At 35.7% G+C, this 20,818-nt stretch overlaps 1 protein-coding gene across 2 annotated transcripts in view; it reads left to right on the top strand.

The window, feature by feature from the left end:
- ITIH2 (inter-alpha-trypsin inhibitor heavy chain 2) overlaps positions 1-17,123 on the top strand; it is a 519,026-nt gene extending 501,903 nt beyond the window's left edge. For both annotated transcript variants that reach the window (XM_044088359.1, XM_044088358.1), the window contains one exon: positions 16,644-17,123. In XM_044088359.1, coding sequence (XP_043944294.1) covers positions 16,644-16,791 — 148 coding nt within the window. In that variant the 3' untranslated portion in view covers positions 16,792-17,123. The remainder of the gene's footprint in view (positions 1-16,643) is intronic.
- The last annotated feature ends 3,695 nt before the right edge of the window (positions 17,124-20,818 follow it).

The raw sequence follows: 20,818 nt of genomic DNA, 5'->3' as shown, positions 1-20,818 counted from the left end.
TGGGTTCTTAATTTGAGGTTGCGGACATATGTGAAGAAGGCCTTATGATTGTCTCTAGTAGATGTGGTCATTTTGGACTCAAAGTTTGCTTTGAAGGATTTCACTAGTGCTCTTATTTGGTTGTTCAGGCTAAGGAGACTTACAATTGGGCACCTGCTCCTTCTTGGTCTTGGACAGCAATTTTTTTTCCTTTTGTTATAGAGTTTATTTATTGCAGATGTCCACCAGACATGTTTACTCTTCTTTGCGGAGGATGATTTGGTCCTGTCGGGTATTCCAGATTCCATGCATCTATATAAATACTTGTATAGTGCTTTGGTGTAGTTTTGGATATTGGTGCCAGTTCCTACAGAGGGGGCGAGCGCTGTGAAGCTGTTTATACCATCCTTCAGGAGGCTGTAATCAGCTTTGAAGAAATCTTTCTGCTTGATCCTAGCAAGAGGGGGGTTGGGGAAGATGATGACTTTGAAAGTGACCCCTTTGTCGTCAGATCTTACCAGGGAGGATGATACTATAGGGATGCTGCAGTGGTTACTCGTGTTTGTTAATACTAAGTCCAAGATATTATCACCCCTTGTGGGGGTATTGACTATCTGTTCCAAGGCGTTTGTGTTGACAAAATCAAGGGCATTTGTGTTCTGGTATGAGTAGTTCATCCAGTCTATGTTTGGGTAGTTAAAGTCACCCAGGATCAGGGTAAAGGGTTGAATCTTTATAGATTTGAACAGGTCTAAATTGGCGGATTGGGCATCTTGAGTCAGATTTGGGAGCCAGTAGCCAGCTATAATTTGAATAGGGGTCTTGTCAATGGTTAACTGCACCTTGAGTGTCTCCTGTGTGTCATATTATTTAACTAGCCTGGAGGTGTGTATGTCTTTAATGTATATTGAAACTCCACCTCCTTTGGCTTTACTGCCCACAGTTTGGGGTCTGAACGTATAAGAGAATGAGTAACCAGGTAAGACTGGAGTGCTCTCCGCAGCTTTGAACCAGGTTTCCGTGGCTGCACAGATGTCAGCATTTTTCAGGGTTAAGAATGTTTGCAATGATTGCAGTTTCATGTTTAGACTCCTAACATTTAGCAGCATGACCTTTAATTTGTGTTTTGTTGAAATTTTTATGTTGGTAGTTTTAACCTCATCACTTTTCCTAAAAAAGGCACTATAGGAGAGGCAAGAACCTTTGCCAGAAGCCTGAAGCCCAGGTGAGACAGATGCAGGCCATCTCTGACAATGCATCATAATCTATCGATCATATCTTCCCAGGCTGTCAGGTACTGGATCCCCCTGGAATGACACCAGAAACTAAGCCAATTGTTAAAGTCAATCATTTTCTGTTTCTGTTGGGGCATCATTCTGGGTAACAGCAGAATGCTGCTTAAGGCTAGGGACATACCTGCCTGGGACACATAATCAGTGAGCTCAATCATGTCTCTCTTCGTATAGTCCAGGGAGGTATGTCTCAAGTCATTCATGCCAACATGGACTATGACAGAGTCATAACAGTACCTGTTGTTGAGAGACTTGAGTGCGTGTGTGAGATGGTGGATTCTGGCACCTGACAGATAACTAACCGTGACTTTCTCCTTATCCAGCCTGGTGAGAGGGACATCTGTGTGTCTCACAATGGAGTCTCCTATGACTAATATGTTGGGTTTATGGTGAATCCTTAGTGGTTGTGAAGCACAGGTGCATGGACTATGCATGGTATGTGGTGTGGAAGGCTATGGAGATTGCGTGTGTTTTTGCCTCGGTGGTCTTCTTTGTTTGAGTATGTTTATGTGGAGGACGTCTGCATATGTAGGTTTGTGTTGTGTAGGTGTGGGTGGTGTTTGAGGTGTAATGATTGTGCTGAAAATCTTTTCAGTGCCAGATATACTGGCTTGAGGGGGAGAGAGCTTGGACTCAAAGTTCCTATTTTTTTTTTTCCTTAGGGAGTTCTGTAAGTTAGTTAGAATTGGGTCCCATATAACATTGAGGGAACAGTGAGGGCAAGAGGTAGGTTTTGGCCAAGGTAAGTTTGGTAGCTGCTGTCAGGAAGATTTTATTCCTGTAGAGCATGCCTAATTTTTAAAGTTTTTTTTTAATACTCTTTTGTATGTGTAGGCAGACTTGAAATTATTGTTAGTTGTGACACCTAGTATTTTGATATGCTGAACCAATGCAATTTCAATATTGTTGGCTGAAACAATCTTGAAGTTTGGTTTGTTGGAGCTATGGGGTTTGTGAGTGAAGAGAAGGACCTTTGTTTTTTTTTTTTGGGGGTCAGTAGGAGCTCAGAATTGTTGCTCTGGAACAGAAACCTGTTGTATTATGTGTTGTAGGTGAATTAATTATTATTTATTTTACATTGTATTAATATCCTGGTCTAGGCAGAGGTCTGAGGAGAAAAGCTCCAAGGAATCACTGTACACAATAGAAGTACATAATTAAATTGCAAGATTCAAAGTGAATATACACAACAAGAGAATATAGAAGAGCTACATAGTGATGTTAGAAGCAAAACATTTTTACAGATGTTATATAAGAACAAACAAAGATACAGAAAACAAACATGGAGAAAACAGACAATTTACAGAGAAAGGCTGGTTTAGTAATTCAGACTGTTAAAAAAGAGAAAAGATTAAAGATCTGCAATTACTAAAAAGGGAAAACTAGAAGTTGCGAGATATGTAAGTTATCTAGGAAGTTAGTGTTCACGACAGACATGGGTCCATTGTATTGTGTAGAGAGAGCTTTGAAATGATTGTGAAATGATTGAGTCTAAGGTAGTAAGTCTAAGGTTGTTTGGCAGGAGTTTCATGGCTTGCATGCAGCGTGCACCCAGGGAGGCATCCCCACCTGAGTTTTTGCTTTAATGTGCAGGGATCTGGATGCTTTTTGATGAGGGAGACTGTTGAGGTTAGTATAGTGAGTGAGAATTTTGCACAGTGAGGGAGTTCTATTCAGGATGGTTGATTATTATAAAGAAGCTGGCTTTATTAAGTTGTTTGGATTTGTTGCAGTTCCCCCCAGCCAGCCAGAGATTAAGATAATGATGGGATGGGATAAGGAACCTGTATGTAATAAATCTGGCAAATGGTTATAGGCAAGAGAGAGCAGAGCAAGTTCTATTCTTATTGAGAAGAGAGAGGATCGATCGGGGGGGAGGAGAGGGAAGAGAGGAGATGGGTGCAATAGTTAATTTGTAGTGGGAGGGAGGTAGGAAGTTTTTAATTACATAGATCCTTTTTTTTTTGTTAACAGACTTAACTGTTTGGGTAATGTGTATGTCCAAATGCTTATGATCATCAATAGTGACACCTAGCAGTTTGGTACTGGTGACAGGGGTTATGAGGGTCCCATTATTGGATCTGATACACAGATGATAGTGGAGTCATCTGCGTATTGGATTAGAGTACCTTCACAAGAGGATGTTTATAAGTTGATGAAGACATTAAATAGTAATAGGCCAAGGATGGATCCCTGAGGTACACCTGTTGGGGTCATCTGATATGGGGAGATGCAGCCCTGCCATTTTACTGCTTCCTGTCTGTCAGCTAGGTAGCTAGAAAACCACTGAAGTGAGGGGGAGGATAGACCAATGCTGAAAAGCTCTTTAAGGAATTTGGGATGAAATACCATGTCAAATGCTGTTGAGAAATCTAGAAATACTGCAGATACTAATTTGCCAGTATCATGGGCTTTGCTGACAGAGTTATTGTGTGCAGGTCTAAAACCATGCTGTGTGTGGGAAAGTAAGTTGTTGTGTGTAAGATGGTGGAGAAGTTGTAGGTGCACATATTTTTCTAGAATCTTAGAGAGGGGGGACAGGATTGCCATAGGATGAAAGTTTATGATGTCAGCAGAGATGGCTTTCTTATGTAAAGGGATACTGTGTGACTTTTCCATAGGTCAGGGACATGTGATTCAGCTATGGATCTATTAATTAAGTTGTTAACAGGGAATGCTATTGCCTCTGCAGAGAGCTTTAGGTTTTCTGGTGGGAGGTTGTATGCTGAGGTTGAGCAAGGTTTCAGTTTTTATAGTAGATTTTTTGTTATTTGAGATAAAGGGATGGGCTGAAAAGTAAGCTGGTGATGGTTTGGTTTTTGGTTATGAGTGAGGGGTTGGTTGTGTGTATAATGTATGGAGTGTGTAGAGGTTAGTATTTGGGGTATTAGTAGAAATCGTGAGTTGGGGTGGATGAGTTGGGTTAAAATATGTGTTAAATTTGGTGGCTGTTTAAAGAGGTGTATATTGGGATATGGATTGGGATTATTTTAATTTTGTGAGTTGAGTAGTGAAGTTACATAGGACCAGAATTTATTAGGGTTGTTTTTGTGGTTATCTTGAATGTTGGAATAGTATGATTTTTTTATCGTGCAATATACGTCTTTTTGTTTGATTGTAGAGTTGTCTATATAAATGAAGATTTATGACATTTTTATTCTTTAGCCAGGCAGTCCATGCTTTGTCTCTATCTTTCATTAGAATTTTACATGATTTGATGAGCCATGGGGCATGGTTATTTTTTATTCTTTTTGTTCACGGAGGAGCTAGGGTGTTACGAATGCTTAGGAAGCTGCTGTTGAAATGTTCAACTGCATCATTAAGGGGTAGTCTTTTTAGGATGGACCAGTCTATAGCTTTTAGAGATTCATTAAATACCTCTTTGCTGAATTTTTGTAGGTTGCATATAGTGTTGAACTTGCATTGCTTTGTGAGTTGATTGCTAGTCATGTGAGAATAGGCTGGTAGGTGGTTACTTAAGGAGTCAGGGAGTGTGCCTGGGGATGTAAAGCTAGAAGGGCTCGAGAATAGAAGTCATAATATGCTATAATGTAAACAACTAGACTTCTTGTGTAATTTATGATACTGAATGTAATCTCAACAGATTTGTAAATGTCATCTTTGATCAGCTGGCTTTATAGCCATCATGACAAGCATCTGGAAATGTTTTAGACTGTTACTCTGCTTTGTAGTAATAGCTCACAAATTCAACCATATAGTTTGCCTGTTTGGTCATTACAGGTTTTCTTCTCACCTGATACCTCACAATGTACTTTTCATCTTTGCAAGCTTGTTTCTCTATTGCTTTTCAGAATTGGATGCCTCCTGTGTACGTGATGCAGCCATGTTCTTCCAAGTGTGTATTCCATACCAATTCCATAATAAGTACATAGGTGCAAGAGTTGTGATTCAGTGCATCTTCTGCTTCTAGTAGCTGTTACTTATCTGTGCAGCCAGAAGTTATGCACACAGATGCATGGCTCTGCCTTTCTAGCACACACATGGCATAACCTAAGTTAAGCAACACAACTCAACCTTATGTAATGACATTTAAAGGGTGTACTCATGTTAAACATACTGGGAAAAGTAATGAAAAACTGAAGTCATCAAGGGACTTAGCCTGTTTTATCATTCCAAGTTCTGCAAGTGAGACAGCCATGTTACTTGTATTCATCTGTCAGCATTGGTTCTTCTTATTCTCAGATGCAATCTTTTTTTGCCATGATATTCCTATAAAAACACATTAGCAGTGTTGTGGTACACATTGGCATGTGTTATAATACAGTAATAATACAAATAAACAATTAAACAATGAAAAATGGCCTAAACGCTAATTTCTTGAGACCACTGGGGTCTTCCCCCAATAAAATCCATTCATCCATCCATCCATGACTCCTTTTTCCCATTTTTACACATGGGGTTGGGATGCCACTTCAACAGTGATAATCATTCAGAGACGAGGTTTACACAGCCAGGTGGCTAGCCCTGCCACAGTAGTTCATCCACACCCCATAATAGAACTAATAAGTGCTTTCATTTTTTCTATATGAGAGCTTCATTGGACTAATTTGCAATTTCTAAAATAGCAAAGGGTCATCACAGAATCAGTACAAAAGTAATTGGAAATTCATTAAAAATTTGACATTACATCACTTGTGAAGCATATACTTAAATATAATAAATTAAAAAGGCAAAATCCAATGATTATCCTAAAAAACTGGCTGCCTAACTTTAGATTTAAGGATTTAACATCTCTGCCTTTTGTCATACAAAGTGCACTGAACATCCAAATTGGTGACTCTGTAAAACACCAAAAAGAATATTGAGAAAAATGAACCCAAGTTCTTTCCATTTACATACAACCTTACCCCAAACCAAAAACCTAAACTTGGTCACTCGTAACTTTCATAGTATATGCAATAAAATTGCAGATTTCCATACCTGAATATCACAACAAACTTAGCTGCCACAGAATTGGTCTATGCTACAGAATCTACTTTTTCATGATGTGGTGACTCACTTTAATACTACATTTCTAAATAACATTAACAGCTTAGCTCCTCCTAGCGCAAAAAGAAAAATCAGTTATACATCACGATAATCAAAGTCAACTAAAAACTAATGGCACATAGGAATACAGCATGGAAGGAAGAATGGTTAAGGAGCAAATCCACCACAAAACTATAACATTTTAGGCATGTCCTAAATCAGATTAAAAATGCAAGCTGCTAAAGACAAAAATCATTTTTTATACACACCATCAAGCTATCAATAAAAAGAGCCATACAAATTTTTGGTCATCCATTAATTTGCTCATTAACCCAGGAACCAAAAATGAGCCTAATTCACCTCTCAAAACTGCTGCTATGTTTGATACACATTTAATAGAAATCATTGACAACCTAACTATGAATAACTCCAACCCACATTCCCCAAATGCCATTCCTACAACACTCTCCCTCACAGCAGTACTTCTAATACTCATCCATCTTCTCTCCCAATGGACTCCATTCAAGGCTTCTCAAGAAATTCTCTAATGTTCTCACTACAGCATATCTTTACAAATCTTATTAAAAAAGACTCCTATACAAGCTTCATACCAGCTCAACTTCAGCAGATAATCTTCCAACTGGCATCTTAAATTAGCTGCAGAGGCCATGGCTTATTCAGAGAGCACCATTATCAACAGATCCATAACAGAAGCATATGCCCCAACATTATGGAAAAATTAACTTATCATTCCACTGCACAAAGTAGGTAACTCTATTGAAGTGTCTAATTATTGTCCTACTGCCAATCTATCTTGTCTCTCCAAAATATTAGAGAAATGCATCCATTACCAAATCCTCAATTATTTTCTCCAAAATGAACTACTAGCCTCAACTCAAAACAGATTTAAGTCAGCCCATAGTAGTATACTAGCTCTACTTTCTTTTATGGACACAGTGAATAGTGCTAAACTCTCTGGCAAAATTAACTCCTCACAGTTTATAGATCTATCAAAAGAATTTGATACTGTTTCCCATTCTCAACTTTTATAAAGACTCTCTACCCTCGGTCACTGCTATTCCTATATCAAATGATTTTCTAGCTATCTATCCAACAGACAATAATCAGTAAAATGGCAAGGCTTCCTCTCACCCTACTTATCAAACACCACTGGAGTTCCTCAAGGCTATATTCTAGTCCCCCTCCTTTTTAAAGTCTTTATCAATAACCTTCATACCTCCTCCTGTCAACGCTCTCTAATTCAACATGTAGATGTTTCAGCTCTTATCTACTCCGCAAACAATCTGCCTTTACTTCTACAAATAACCCAAAAAGCTTTCTCCTCCCTTGAACACTGGCTTGACAATTCACAACTTTTACTCAAAATCAAAAAACAAAACTGCTCCCCCCTTCACCCCCAAAGCATGTTCTGTTGAGAAATCAATTTTTAAGCTCCACTCCTGAAATAATACAGTAATTAAAGTAGTTCCACATAAGGTCCTATATGTGACCATCGATGAAGATCTAAAATTTGATCTCCATATCCAGAATGATCTTAATGATCTTTAAAAAAAAAACACATCAAAAACCGGGGATGCTCTATAGGCATAAACTTTATCTAAACACATCTACCAGAATCACTCTTGCCAATACTTTTTAACTTCATTATTATCCTATATGGAGTTCCTATTCTCATCAACCTCCAGATCACACTTAATCAAATGTCTTGTTGCAGTAAAATAGCTACATTTGCAACCTGTTCAAGATACTATTCCTACCACTGTAACTCCTGAAAATGCCTTAAATGGCTCAAACTACTACTACAACTTATCTATCTACAACTCATAAATGCCCATAACATTATTTACAAACTCACTGCCTGCCCTGCCCCCAATTCTATTCTCCTTAGCTATACTCTCACAAGATCCGTATGATCAGAAGCCAAACAATTCTTCTCAATGCACAAACATAATACATCTGCTGGAAATTTTACTCATATTCTGTTGCTCTTGGAACAACTTTCTTATTAGTAGCAGATCAAACTCTAACCTCCTCATTTTCCAACATATATTAAAATAATCCCTAAGTAAAGCATGGATCTGCTGCTGTTCTAAACCTGGTTAAAAGAATACTACAATCTAGCCATCTTTCCTCACTGTCCCCAGCTCATAACCTTAGAAACTAGCATTCGGAACAAAAAGTGAAAAATAAATCCAGCGAGACCTGAACGCAAACTCGCTGCCACTCGGAACAATATTGCCAACAGCAAATTATGTTGCAAATTATGTTGCCAACAGCAAATTACGTAATTCCAACACCACGATGTAAAAAAAAACAAATTTAATAAAACAAGGTTAAGCGCTTTCACTCGCAGGTAGCGAGCTTCATCAGAACAGTGATACAACAAGTAAAAAACATTAAAATAGCCACTTTTTGGTGCTAAATAGTCTTAAAGCTGTATACATAAAATATCTAACCTATCCACATTTGTATTCATTAAATTTAATATTATAATAAAAATGCTTGAAAATGCATATTTGTGTTTCAATAACATTAAATTAACAATATCATACACTTTTAATAACTTAAAATAAGTGATTGTTAAAAATAATAAATGAATTTCTCTGTTAATGGATATTTTAACTATCTAGCTCCTATATAGGCTTGACTGAAATAAATTCATTCAGTCCTGGTGGCATCATAGCATCAGTTAATAATTGCCACCAAAACTCTCTATAAGCCAAAAATTTCTTGATGTTACCACCTCTGGGATTCATTGTAACAACTTCTAATATACCAAATTTAAAACAATGTATCACCCTGATTCATTATATGCTTGTAAAGTGCATTTTTGTGTCCTTAGTCCTAATACTATATAAATGTGAATAAATTCTTATTTTACATTTTCTCTCTGTCTTTCCTATATAATAGAATGGACATGACATACATTTAGCAAGGTAAACAAGCATACTGGTATTACAATTACCGTGTTTGAAATTAATTTTAGTTTTATTGATGTTATTCAAAATAATATGTTTCTCCTCATTTATCACAAAGCATTGATGGCACGCTCCGCATTTAACAGTATGTCCAAGTTTCTTACTCGTACCCTTTGTACCATGTTCAAGTAGTTTTTTTAAATTACTACCCATTTTATACACAAAAGAAGGTTTGGATCCTAAAATATCAGTTGTTTCTGATCTGTTAAAAAAATGTGCCAGTTCCTATTCATAATAGCTTTAATTTGATTAGTATAGGGGCCAAATTCAACTATACAAGCTCTGTTATATGTATTTTTTTCTTCTCTTTCTTTTTGATATTTTTGTTTGTCAGTTCCAAATTCTGTTTTTTATTCAAGCCCAATAGGAGTATATATTTCTTCCCCCATTCACTTATGACATATGAATTGACATCCTCCATCATGTCATAATCGTAATCATGTTCCTTAAATAAATTATTAATATATTTTACCTCATCAAACATATCAGTGTAATTTGATGTCATTTTTATCGCTCTAATACACTGCCCCTTATAAATGTTATATTTCAATTTCCTTGGATGATTGCTGCAAAAATCTAAATAAGAATTAGTGAACATAACTTTCCTATGAATATTGGATTTGAAACTTGTTACCCTCACTAGTAATGTATGTATCTAAATAGGCCACACCTGTATAATTATATTCAGTAGTGAATTTTAAAAAATCACTACTACTGTTGAGATAATCTACAAATTGTAAGAAAGTATTAGAGTCTCCCTTCCATAAGATGTAAATATCATCCAGGAATCGTGAATAGTATTTTATATTAGCTATATATTCACTTTTAAAGATTTTTTTCCTCCTCCCAATCCAACATTACCTTGCTAAATGTATATTATGTCCATCCTATTATATAGGAAAGACAGAGAGAAAATTTAAAAAAAGAATTTATTCACATTTATATAGTATTAGGACTAAGGACACAAAAAATGCACTTTACAAGCATATAATGAATCAGGGTAATGAACATTGTTTTAAATTTGGTATATTAGAAGTTGTTACAATGAATCCCAGAGGTGGTAACATCAAGAAATTTTTGGCTTATGGAGAGGTTTGGTGGCAATTATTAACTGATGCTATGACGCCACCAGGACTGAATGAATTTATTTCTGTCAAGCCTATATTGGAGCTAGATAGTTAAAATATCCATTAACAGAGAAATTCATTTATTATTTTTAACAATCACTTATTTTAAGTTATTAAAAGTGTATGATATTGTTAATTTAATGTTATTGAAACACAAATATGCATTTTCAAGCATTTTTATTATAATATTAAATTTAATGAATACAAATGTGGATAGGTTAGATATTTTATGTATACAGCTTTAAGACTATTTGGCGCCAAAAAGTGGCTATTTAAATGTTTTTTACTTGTTGTATCACTGTTCTGATGAAGCTCGCTACCTGCGAGTGAAAGCACTTAACCTTGTTTTATTAAATTAGTTTTTTTTACATCGTGGTGTTGGAATTACGTAATTTGCTGTTGGCAACATAATTTGCAACATAATTTGCTGTTGGCAATATTGTTATGAGTGGCAGCGAGTTTGCGTTCAGGTCTCGCTGGATTTATTTTTCAGTTTATAACCTTAGTATTCTTTTTTCTGTCTCTTCTCATCACCTTTTCTTGAAAACCTTAAATTTTAACAGCTTTGTAACTGATTTCTCTATTGAACTACATATCGATGTGTCTACCTCTTTTCATTTTTTGTCTCACCTGTTTTTTTTCTTTCATATATGTTTCATTTTTTTCATATTTTGTTACCTGCAACAATGCATGTTAATCTGTTGTGCCTGTAATACTGTCCTTAATCATAACTGCTTATACATATTATAAAATATTATTTCAACTGTATACTTAATTTTGAAAATTGATGCATTTTACATGTTTGGAGTGTTTCTCCCCATGCCTCCACAGAAAATGGTTACTCTGAACCCAGTCAAACTTTCCTGCTAAACAAATGTCAATAAATAACTAATAATGTACCCATGGCTGCACCATCCAGCCTGGAAAGGCTTAACTGAGGAAAGTCACGCACTAACTATAAAGATAAAGATATAAACACATAGCAAAGTAATTAAATAATGAGGTAGAGACCTTAGTCTTTTGACAATTGTCTTGTTCTTCTGATGCCGTATGCAGTGAGTAAACAAACAAATAAATAAATAATGCAAAATCATTTTATTGAGCAAGATCATGCTTAACATAATACATAAAAAAAATTACAGCCAGTCATGAGCCAACAATCCTAGATCCTGAAAGCAGTGCTCAGCACCAATTTGCAAGCACACGGCTATCAAATTGCTGCAGTTATTATGTATTTCAGCTTTAGTGACACTCATGCTGTATGATGCAGCCCTAGGTACATCTTCATTTTTCTTGATATTCTTTTATGCCATTTACAAAGTCACCAATTTGGATGGTCAGTGTACTATGTATGACCAAAATCACGTCAACATTAATCCTTCAATCTAAAGTTTGGAAGCCTAGAACATTCTCATGTGAAAATAAACATTCATAAAAATGTGGAAGATTAAGTAACTTTTTTAAAGCCCTATTTTTAAAGCAGATTTAAAATCAGTTGTGTCACTTAGGTCAAGTTCTCTGGTGACTGCTAAAAACATTTGCTGGTAGTATGTGTTGCACTTTAACATCTAAGTCAGCTCCACTAAAATCTAAATAATCTTTCCAAGGTATACAGAAAACATTTGAAAATGAGCAGGCTCTTCTACAGTAGTGTAGGAAGGGTGGGGTGAAGGGAACTATTGCCTTGAGTAAAAACTTTAAGGGACGTAAATGAGAGGTTTGCACTTCCACTTGCCCGATAGGTTGTTGAAAACATTTGTGAATAATTTGTCTACACTGCTACATAAAAGTGCTTTGTGTTTTTTTTTCCTCTTCTGGGAAGGTTTGTTTTGTTTTTTGCTGAGGGTTGGGGGATCCATTGATAAGTGAGGTGTGAGCGTCCTACAGTAATCCAGCAATCCAAGAATCCAACTATTTTTTTTCTCTTCACTTGAAGAACTGGGGGCTGTGGATTGTCTGAATTGTTGGCTTCTTACAGTAATGTGAAGACATATTGAATTTTTTTTGTTTTCTTTTGTGCTGCAGGCTGAGGGGCATGGATTTGGTGGAGTGTGATCGGCTGCATTACAGTAGGAAGTCATTCAACTTCCTACGGTAATTCAAAGACTTTTTTTGGGGGGGTTGTTTTTGTGTTTTGATGAGGGCTGGGGGATACATTGATTTGTTGGGGCATGATTGGATGTATTTTTTGTTTGTCTTTTTACTTGAATAGCTAAGGAGGTGAAGAGCTAGTTTGTGAGACCAGTACATGGTGCTAGTTCAGCTGCACCTCTGCTCTTGTACCTTATATAAGGCATTAATTTCAATGTGTTTTTTTAAACCATAATAATGCCTGTACATCCTAGTTGTCTAACCAACATAATGAACAGAAAGTACATTTAGGTAAACAGATGAAACATGTTGAACATTCAGTTAAACAGTCAAGCTTTGTTGAGCATTCAGGTAAATAGCTCTGTGAAGGTGCTTATAAAATGCATAGAAGTGGAAATGTATGCCAGGATGAAAATTTAAAAATTAAATTAAAAATGTCTCTTATTAGCAAAACTGGAGGTGCAGCCACCACCTGCTCTAAATATTTACAAACTTTTAAAGTGTTCTATTTATTGTTTTTGATATTCTTAAATGCATGTGAATGCAATATTTGTGCCATGTATGTTTCAACCTGACTGTAAAGGGTTAAACCACAATGGCATTCATTACATTTTTCAAAACAATGCATCTGAAAAAAGATTTTCTTACTAGTGGATAATTCTTGACCTTTCAAGTTTAGATTGCCCATGCTTCAACTTGGCAATGATCAGACGTCATCCATAGGAAATCATGGTTGGCAAGTCTGACAAGATGTAATCTCCTTTTTGGGAGAAATTGCTCCTTCTTTGAGTAAGTGCGACTTCAGAGTTGGTGCATATAAATTCAGGGGGTGTTGGGGGTTGCAAATGTAGTCCCAGGATTCCGATCCTCCGTGCATTTGCTTTGATCCACTCATAGTGGAAGCCTGAAAATGGGGCATGTTCAGTGATCTTAATTTGTTGCACTTTCTGAAACACAAAATGTTTTTGACCCTCAGGATAAGTTCTGTTTTACGTTTACAAACTAACTACTCTTGCATTCTCTGTCAAAAGTAGCCAATTCATCAATAATATCAAAATGTCTTTTAGGAACATTTTTAGATAAAAATAAAATAAAGCAGCTTCATGTTATCCACTGATGGGTTGTTGAAAACATTTGTGAATAATCTATCTGCCCCTAAATTCTTATCATACTACCATATGTTAATAGTTCACTGAAATCTCACAAAAGTTATACACGCCCTCAGGAAGGATGTTTAACTATTAAAAAAATCAATAAACATTTCTAAGTATCCTCTAGTCTAGAAAAGAAATATGTTGTCAATAAATCTAAAAAAATACTGTGATTCCAAAAATTGGCATGTGCACACCAAAAACTTTTCCCCAAATCTTAAAACCAGATTAGTAAAACTAGGATATTCAACCCCAATTACATCCCTTATGGAGTGAGAAATTGTTTTTAAAAACTCTAAACAAGCACAGACATTGTATACTTAATTAACGTCCAAATCAGACAGCTGTTAAAGCATTCTTTTAAACCATTTCAAGCCAAGATTTGGGAGTATTCCATTGTAAAGAGAACAATTGTTCACTGCCACTGAAATGTCCTTTTCATTAATCACTGTTATTCTTTTTTTCCAAAATGTTTTTATTCATTTTATAACACAATGACATAACAGTATAGTAACAAGAAAAAACATATAAACTATATACAATGTCCATAACAACCAAAAAAAGCAATATACATAGGAGAATACTTAATATTTCTCTTAACAGATTAGACAATTGTGTCCAATCAATTAAATGATGGGTTGCATTGTTAGTCCTTGCTTTTATAGTAGCAATCTCATTCTTACAAATGTATTTCACAAAATGAATAAACTCAACTTTAAAGACATGAGTAGATTGGGATTTCCAATTTTTAGTAACAATTTTCCTTGCTATAGACAGGATAGACATAGTAAAAATGTTTGGTTTTTAGGAATGACTTCAGGAACAGGAACATTGAAAAGGATAAGGGAGTCAGAAATTATACAATTGTCATTCAATAGAGCTTTACAAAATATTTAAAGTCTAGCCAAAATGGGGAAATTATTTTGCAATTAACAACCATATGTATCCAGTCAGCATCAGGGTGTCCACATCTCCAGCATTTAATTTCAACTTTCTTGTACATTATTGCTAGCGTATGTGGAGTGAAAAAACATCTATGTAAAAATCTTCATGTGTATACATGCCAGAACCGGGAAGATGTGGATTCCTTCACCAACTGTAAACAAAGTTTTTTTATCTTTTTCTGAAAATACTTGTCTATTATCTTCACTTGAATAATTCCAAAAAGAAACATCTGTTTTGTTAAACTCATTTCTGAGAATTTTATAAATAACAAATATGTATGAAGTATTCTTGGATGAGCTATTAATAACTGTTGAGATAAAATCCAAGATTTTTAAGTTGCATTTATTGTAGGCCTCTAATGAGGGTATGAGCTTAGCATGGATAAAATCCTTACACGTTTGAATGTCCAGCCAATTGCAATTTTGCAGACTATATCTGTTGATCAAATAGTCTGCAGAATTTTTTTTATTAGCTGAGATAAATTGATTCCAATATAATAAGTCACCCTTCTTAAATTCTAACATTTTCTGAGTATCAAAAGATATCAAACATTGATTTGTGTAAGCAAAAGGAAACATAATTATTAATAAATTCTTAATTAATTGATTAGAAAACATAAGCTTTATAAACAACAACAATGTTTGGTTTGTAAGAGGTGTAAGAACAAGTTTTGACCTTTCACTTTGAATGTATATTTTTAAAATTCATATAAAGATATTTGCATGCATTTGAGTATATGGTTCAAGCAATTTCCTATTACTATTAAGAAGCAAGGTTTCATGTATTGATTTCCAATATGATGTATAAGAAGTATTATTCCAAAGCAACACTATGTTAATAAATGCAGAGTTTAAATAAAAATCAGTATCTGGAAATCCTATACCGCCTTCATCCCAGCTTGTGATGTGCCAGAGAAGAGAAATTATTGGCTTTTTGGGATACCAAAGGAAGTTGAGTAATAAGTTATTAATTTTCTGTTTAATTTTGACAGGTGTGGGAATTATTAGGGCTTGGTCAATGAATAAGATTTTAAGTAACAGTATCATTTTGATTAAAGTTAGTCTATCTTCAAATGTGAAGAAGAATCTGTTCCAACTGTCTATTAGACTAGTGATTAAAAGTTGTTGGTAATTAGATGTGAGTGATTTTTTATTATTAGATTTAATAATGATATCTAGATATTTAATAGGCCTGCCCTCCCAGTTTATGTCTCTTTTTGATCTAAGTTTCATAGTAACAATTTTACTCACTAGATGTGCCTGTTTTGCTGTGATGGAATTTTAGATCAGAGATGTTTGCAAAGAAAATTCAGTAGATCACCTGTTACATAATCATTGTTACTCTTTAAAGTCCTTGGACTCCAAAAAGAATGCAGGGAGATCTTTTACAGTTTTGCCATATGCTTTGCATTGCAGCCACTAGCTCTGATAGTACGACACAAATGTGATCTCATTTCATAGTTATGAACATAAAAGAGTACCAAAATAGTTGATAGTCTGGGACATGTAGCAATTAGGTATTCTGCAGTACTAACATTAATACAGATATTGTAGAATAGCTTATATAGTACAATTGTATAGACTTTCCTAGCTTCATCCTTGAAAAACTCTACATGAAAATTTCTGGCAGCCAGCAGAGCAAACATTTTATTATTATAGTGGTGCCTGGGATTATAGGAAATCTTCTATTTTGTTCTTTTATTATCACATGTATATGCTTGTTTTAGAAGTGATATATTTTAACTCCTGAATAGACATTCATTTGTTGTTATTAAAATGATCATGTGATGAGTTTGTGCCATTTTAAAAATGACACCCAATCTGAAGTGCTTACATAGAAATAAAATGAAAGCACTAACTGTTTCTTTTCTTTCGGATAAATAGGACAGCTACTTTGTTTTGTGAAAGCAGTTCCTGGTAATTTGGTTGATTTCAGTTTGGTATATATGAATATTATAAAAGTATTGTAATATGGTTTTAGTAAAAGGTGTGTCTTGTATAAAAGTATTATTTTGTATAAGTATTATGTTTTGCTGTCTTTTGTACTTACGTGTTTTTAATATACTTGCAGGGGCTGGCAAAAGGATTACTGGACAAACACAATCAGTGAGACCAATGTTTATTGTTGGTTTGTTCACAACAGTGGTAAAGGATTCATTGATGGACATTATAAAGATTATTTTGTTTCACACCTCTACAGCCATCTTCCACAGCCATAGGGATTTCTAGACCAGGAGCTGGTATGCAGTATAAAAAGAGGATGCCTTCTTCTGTGACACACTAAATATGTTTTCATTTAATTTGTTAAATATTTCACATGGGTTAAATATATAATAAGTGGATCTAATGGCAAATTAGCACCTCCAATTCTCATGTATAGAATCTATTGCACTAGTGTAAATTCTGTAAAACATTGCATAAAAAGTACTTATTATATTATGTGGGTAAATGTCCCTTCCTCTTTTAAAGTTAACATATTTTGATAAGTAGAATTTTTGTACATTTCCATTAAAACATTTTAATTCTGTTTAATAAACTATAATTAAATACATCTGCTGTCTTCCAAAGTTGTGTTTTGGTTTAATGCACTTCAGTAGCAATGGCATGGTCTTGGGTTTATTACATTAATTCCAGGATATTCTAATACTTCAGACTTACTTATATACTGCAGATATCCTGTTCAGCATAGGCAGAGACTGCTCTAACATGAAGTAAATGCTATAAAATATTTCTAATGCATTCACACAATCAGACACAAGTACAGTGTTTGTCTACTCTGCCAACAACTCAAGTTTTGGAACTGACACATACCACGGGTGGGATTGGTCATGGGACTAGGATGAAACAACTAACAGCCAGCTTTCCTATGCCAACAGGAGGGTTTGGGGATCTCGTTGCCTGCGTAACAACTTGTGGAGACTAACATCTTCAAAGTTTATCCCATCAAACAATAAGAAAGGAAACATATACATCACAATATGATTACACTAGTTTCCCCTACAGCCATGGACTTTGACCCACTGCTGAATAAATGATGGCTTTGAGTTCCACACCCACAACTGCTCATTAGATCCCTCACTCTGTGGGTCTAAACAATGACTACCATGAGGCTGACAAAAAGTCAGGAGGCCCACCTGGCAAACAGTTATTATTTCTAAACATTCTTGGTAAGGAACAATAAGGGAGTGTGAGTGGAAACAAAGAAACACCAGAGGCTTCTCAGCACTTATATGAGGAGCTAAAAAATGAACAAAATACATCTTCCAGATGTAGAACAAATATGGAAAGTTCATAGGCATTGGGTGCTCTTATATAAGGGAAGCAGTACAAAGTATATTTTCTATATTGAACAAATGTGGTCAGTCTCTATAGTTTGAACACAAGCCATCGCATTCATGAAGATGGATCCCCATGCTTATCAGAGGTGTAAAAACTTATTTATGAATTGTCAGCAGAAGGCCATAGTACCCAGTAGCATCTCATTCATCCAATATACCACCTGTAGCTCAGATAGTAGGGAAAAGGTAATTTTACTGCCATTCAGCATGAAGGCAGAACTCATATCATTACCATAACATGACAATGTGAGGTTCCGGTGCCCACTGATGGGAGCTTGAAAACATCAATGTGTGAAGGCAGGACAAGTATAGTTGTGGTAGCAGGTTTGTCTGCACCACAGGGTAGTCTGTTGGTGGTAGTTTTTTACACTACTGTTCAATGGGTACAAGTTTTCTCTCTATTAGTTTTAGCATCAGCACTGGTATGGCTTTGTGTTCTGATTGATGTATCAGCAGAAACAAGGATCACTGTACTCACAAATGCTTTAGCATTTGTTTGTGCAATACTAGACTCACGTTACTTAGTCCATTGGTACCAACCTGTATGAAGTTGATATGCCTTTTGTGAATTGCATACCATCCTGGGGTGGGGTAATTTACATGGGTGTAGTGGTAATGACATACAATGTGAACACAATGAGGCAACTCAGCATACTAGGTCTTGCCCTCTGTTTACATGTCTTTATGAATTACAATGAGATTTGGTATGTGGGTGTACTATATGCCAGCCCTGTTCAATAAACGTTTTATGAGCAGTGCCCTAAATTTACATTGATGTTTTATTCAGCAGGGTTTCAATAATAAAAGAAAGCACATACATTTTGCATACTCTTAAATTTAAAATTATGGTAATTATCTATTACAAAACCATAACCAGTTCTCCGGGTATAATTACTACATTACTAAAACATAAATGTAATTTGCTTTCCAGCACAAATGGATACTATACTCCTATACATAAAGGAAAAGCTGTCTGTGATTAATGGAGATTCAGCTTGGCATTTGTATTCATCAGAGAGCTGTATTTGTCTATAAAATTACATGAAATAACATAGTATTTTCAAGTTAATGGAATGAAACAAATCTGCTACGAATGTAAAAAGTATTTTGCTGTTGTCATTGGAAAAATGCATTAGCTGTCTGATTAAAATGTCAACAGCACCGCAGATCTATCAGGAAACTGTTGCTAATACCTTTAAATATTCTATAAATTCAAACTGCAAAAAAATATTAAGAAAATCTAGAAATTATAGATGTACCTTGTTGACTTTATAACAGTCATGCATGTTGATAGCCTGTACGCTATGTAGTTGCATAATGGAATCACAACCAGGGGTAAGTGAAAGGCATAATCTCAAAATCTTCCAGCTGTATGGATTACACTGCCTGGGGAAGCCAGATGAAAAAAGGGGAACAGATGAATGTAGGAAGGCAGGTGGAGGGAAGCAGGCAGAAGCAAGAAACCACAGTAGAAAACTATTACAATCATGCTAAGCAATGCAAGAAATTTAGAAGAAAGAAGTTCAAATTGAAACCTGAAGTGATAACCAGAAATGTGGATATTGTGGAGATCATGAAAAGCATGGGCAAAGACAAACTGAGATATGGAAGCACCAGGATACAGAGCGTTTAGGAGTGACAGGAAGGGTAAACTGCAGAAGAGTTGTAATATGTGTTAGAGAAGGGATCAAACATGAAGCAATGGAGGAAGAAGAAGAAGAGCATTCCGATAACATTATTCTGATAATAAAAGCGTAGGTGGAACAAGAAAGAGATGGTGATAAATGCTAAATATTCACCTCCTAGTGCAGATAACAAGGAGGGTGAGGAAATACAGAAAGGGATAATAAGGTAGAGAGGAAACAAATGCACACTGATTAAGGGAGACATTAACCTACAGGAAGCAGCTTGAATCATGTCAGCACCAACACCATTGTGGTGGTCACAGGTAAAGAAGTATTTTAGCAGTATACACACGATGTAAAAAGGAAAGGAAGAAGTACATGCTGTACTTTTCAAGACAGATTGAATGACAAGAGGCTAATCTAGCCTTTGACCATCATGTGAGGAAATTATTTTTAGTTGCGCAAATTATAAAAAAGGTATTGAATCTAAGTCCAAAGAGGTCATTGTGACACTGTATTTGTCATTCATCAGACCTGTCATTGAATACAATACCCACCTTGTTATGCACCTAACCAGGCGCATCCAACAACTGGAATGTCCACAGCGGTTCCTCATTAAAAATACAGAATGTAAGTAGCATGTCCTATGCAGGCCAAGTCAAGGCCCTATTGCTGTATTCTGTCTCTGACAGGCTGTTGAGGGGAGAGCTATGCCTGGCATACAAGACATTGTCAGACCCTACTCTGATGGACCTTCTGCATATCTGCAAAACAAACAGCACCAGAATTACCAATTCTAAAGTCTAATACCTTGCCTGTGATATAAATAGGACCTGCTGGAGAGACAGGTATGTATCCCAGAGACTACCCCGTCTATGGAACCGGCTCACCATCTATGTGAAGCAGGGATCCTCCCTACCCAATTCAAGTGTAACTTGGACAGTTAGCTGGGGAACAGAAAATTCATCCCTGGTTTGGCACCTATGTCTCTAATGGACACAGGTAACCTGTAAATGGTTCACCTCCCAGGCCCATGCTTACACCTATCAAGGGTACCAGTACTTGTCTAAGATTTGGATGCATGGCTAGGCTTTAAAAGTCCCTTTGTGGTTATTAGCCTAGTACACATCTGTGAATCTATGTTACATACCTGTCAACTGTACAGATTATCACAGAATGTCCAGATTTTTGTCTCTTATTTTTGGTCTGTTTTTCATAAAATTTTGGTTTTCTGGCAAATCTTTGGCAAGACATTGAGGAGTGAAGTCAGAAAACAATGACAT

Source organism: Protopterus annectens, chromosome 11.part0 (genome assembly GCF_019279795.1).
Source record: "Protopterus annectens isolate FY-2018-M chromosome 11.part0, PAN1.0, whole genome shotgun sequence".
NCBI lineage: Eukaryota > Metazoa > Chordata > Ceratodontiformes > Protopteridae > Protopterus > Protopterus annectens.
The sequence above is the reverse complement of the archived record's forward strand: the minus strand, read 5'-3'. Positions and strand labels throughout refer to the sequence as shown.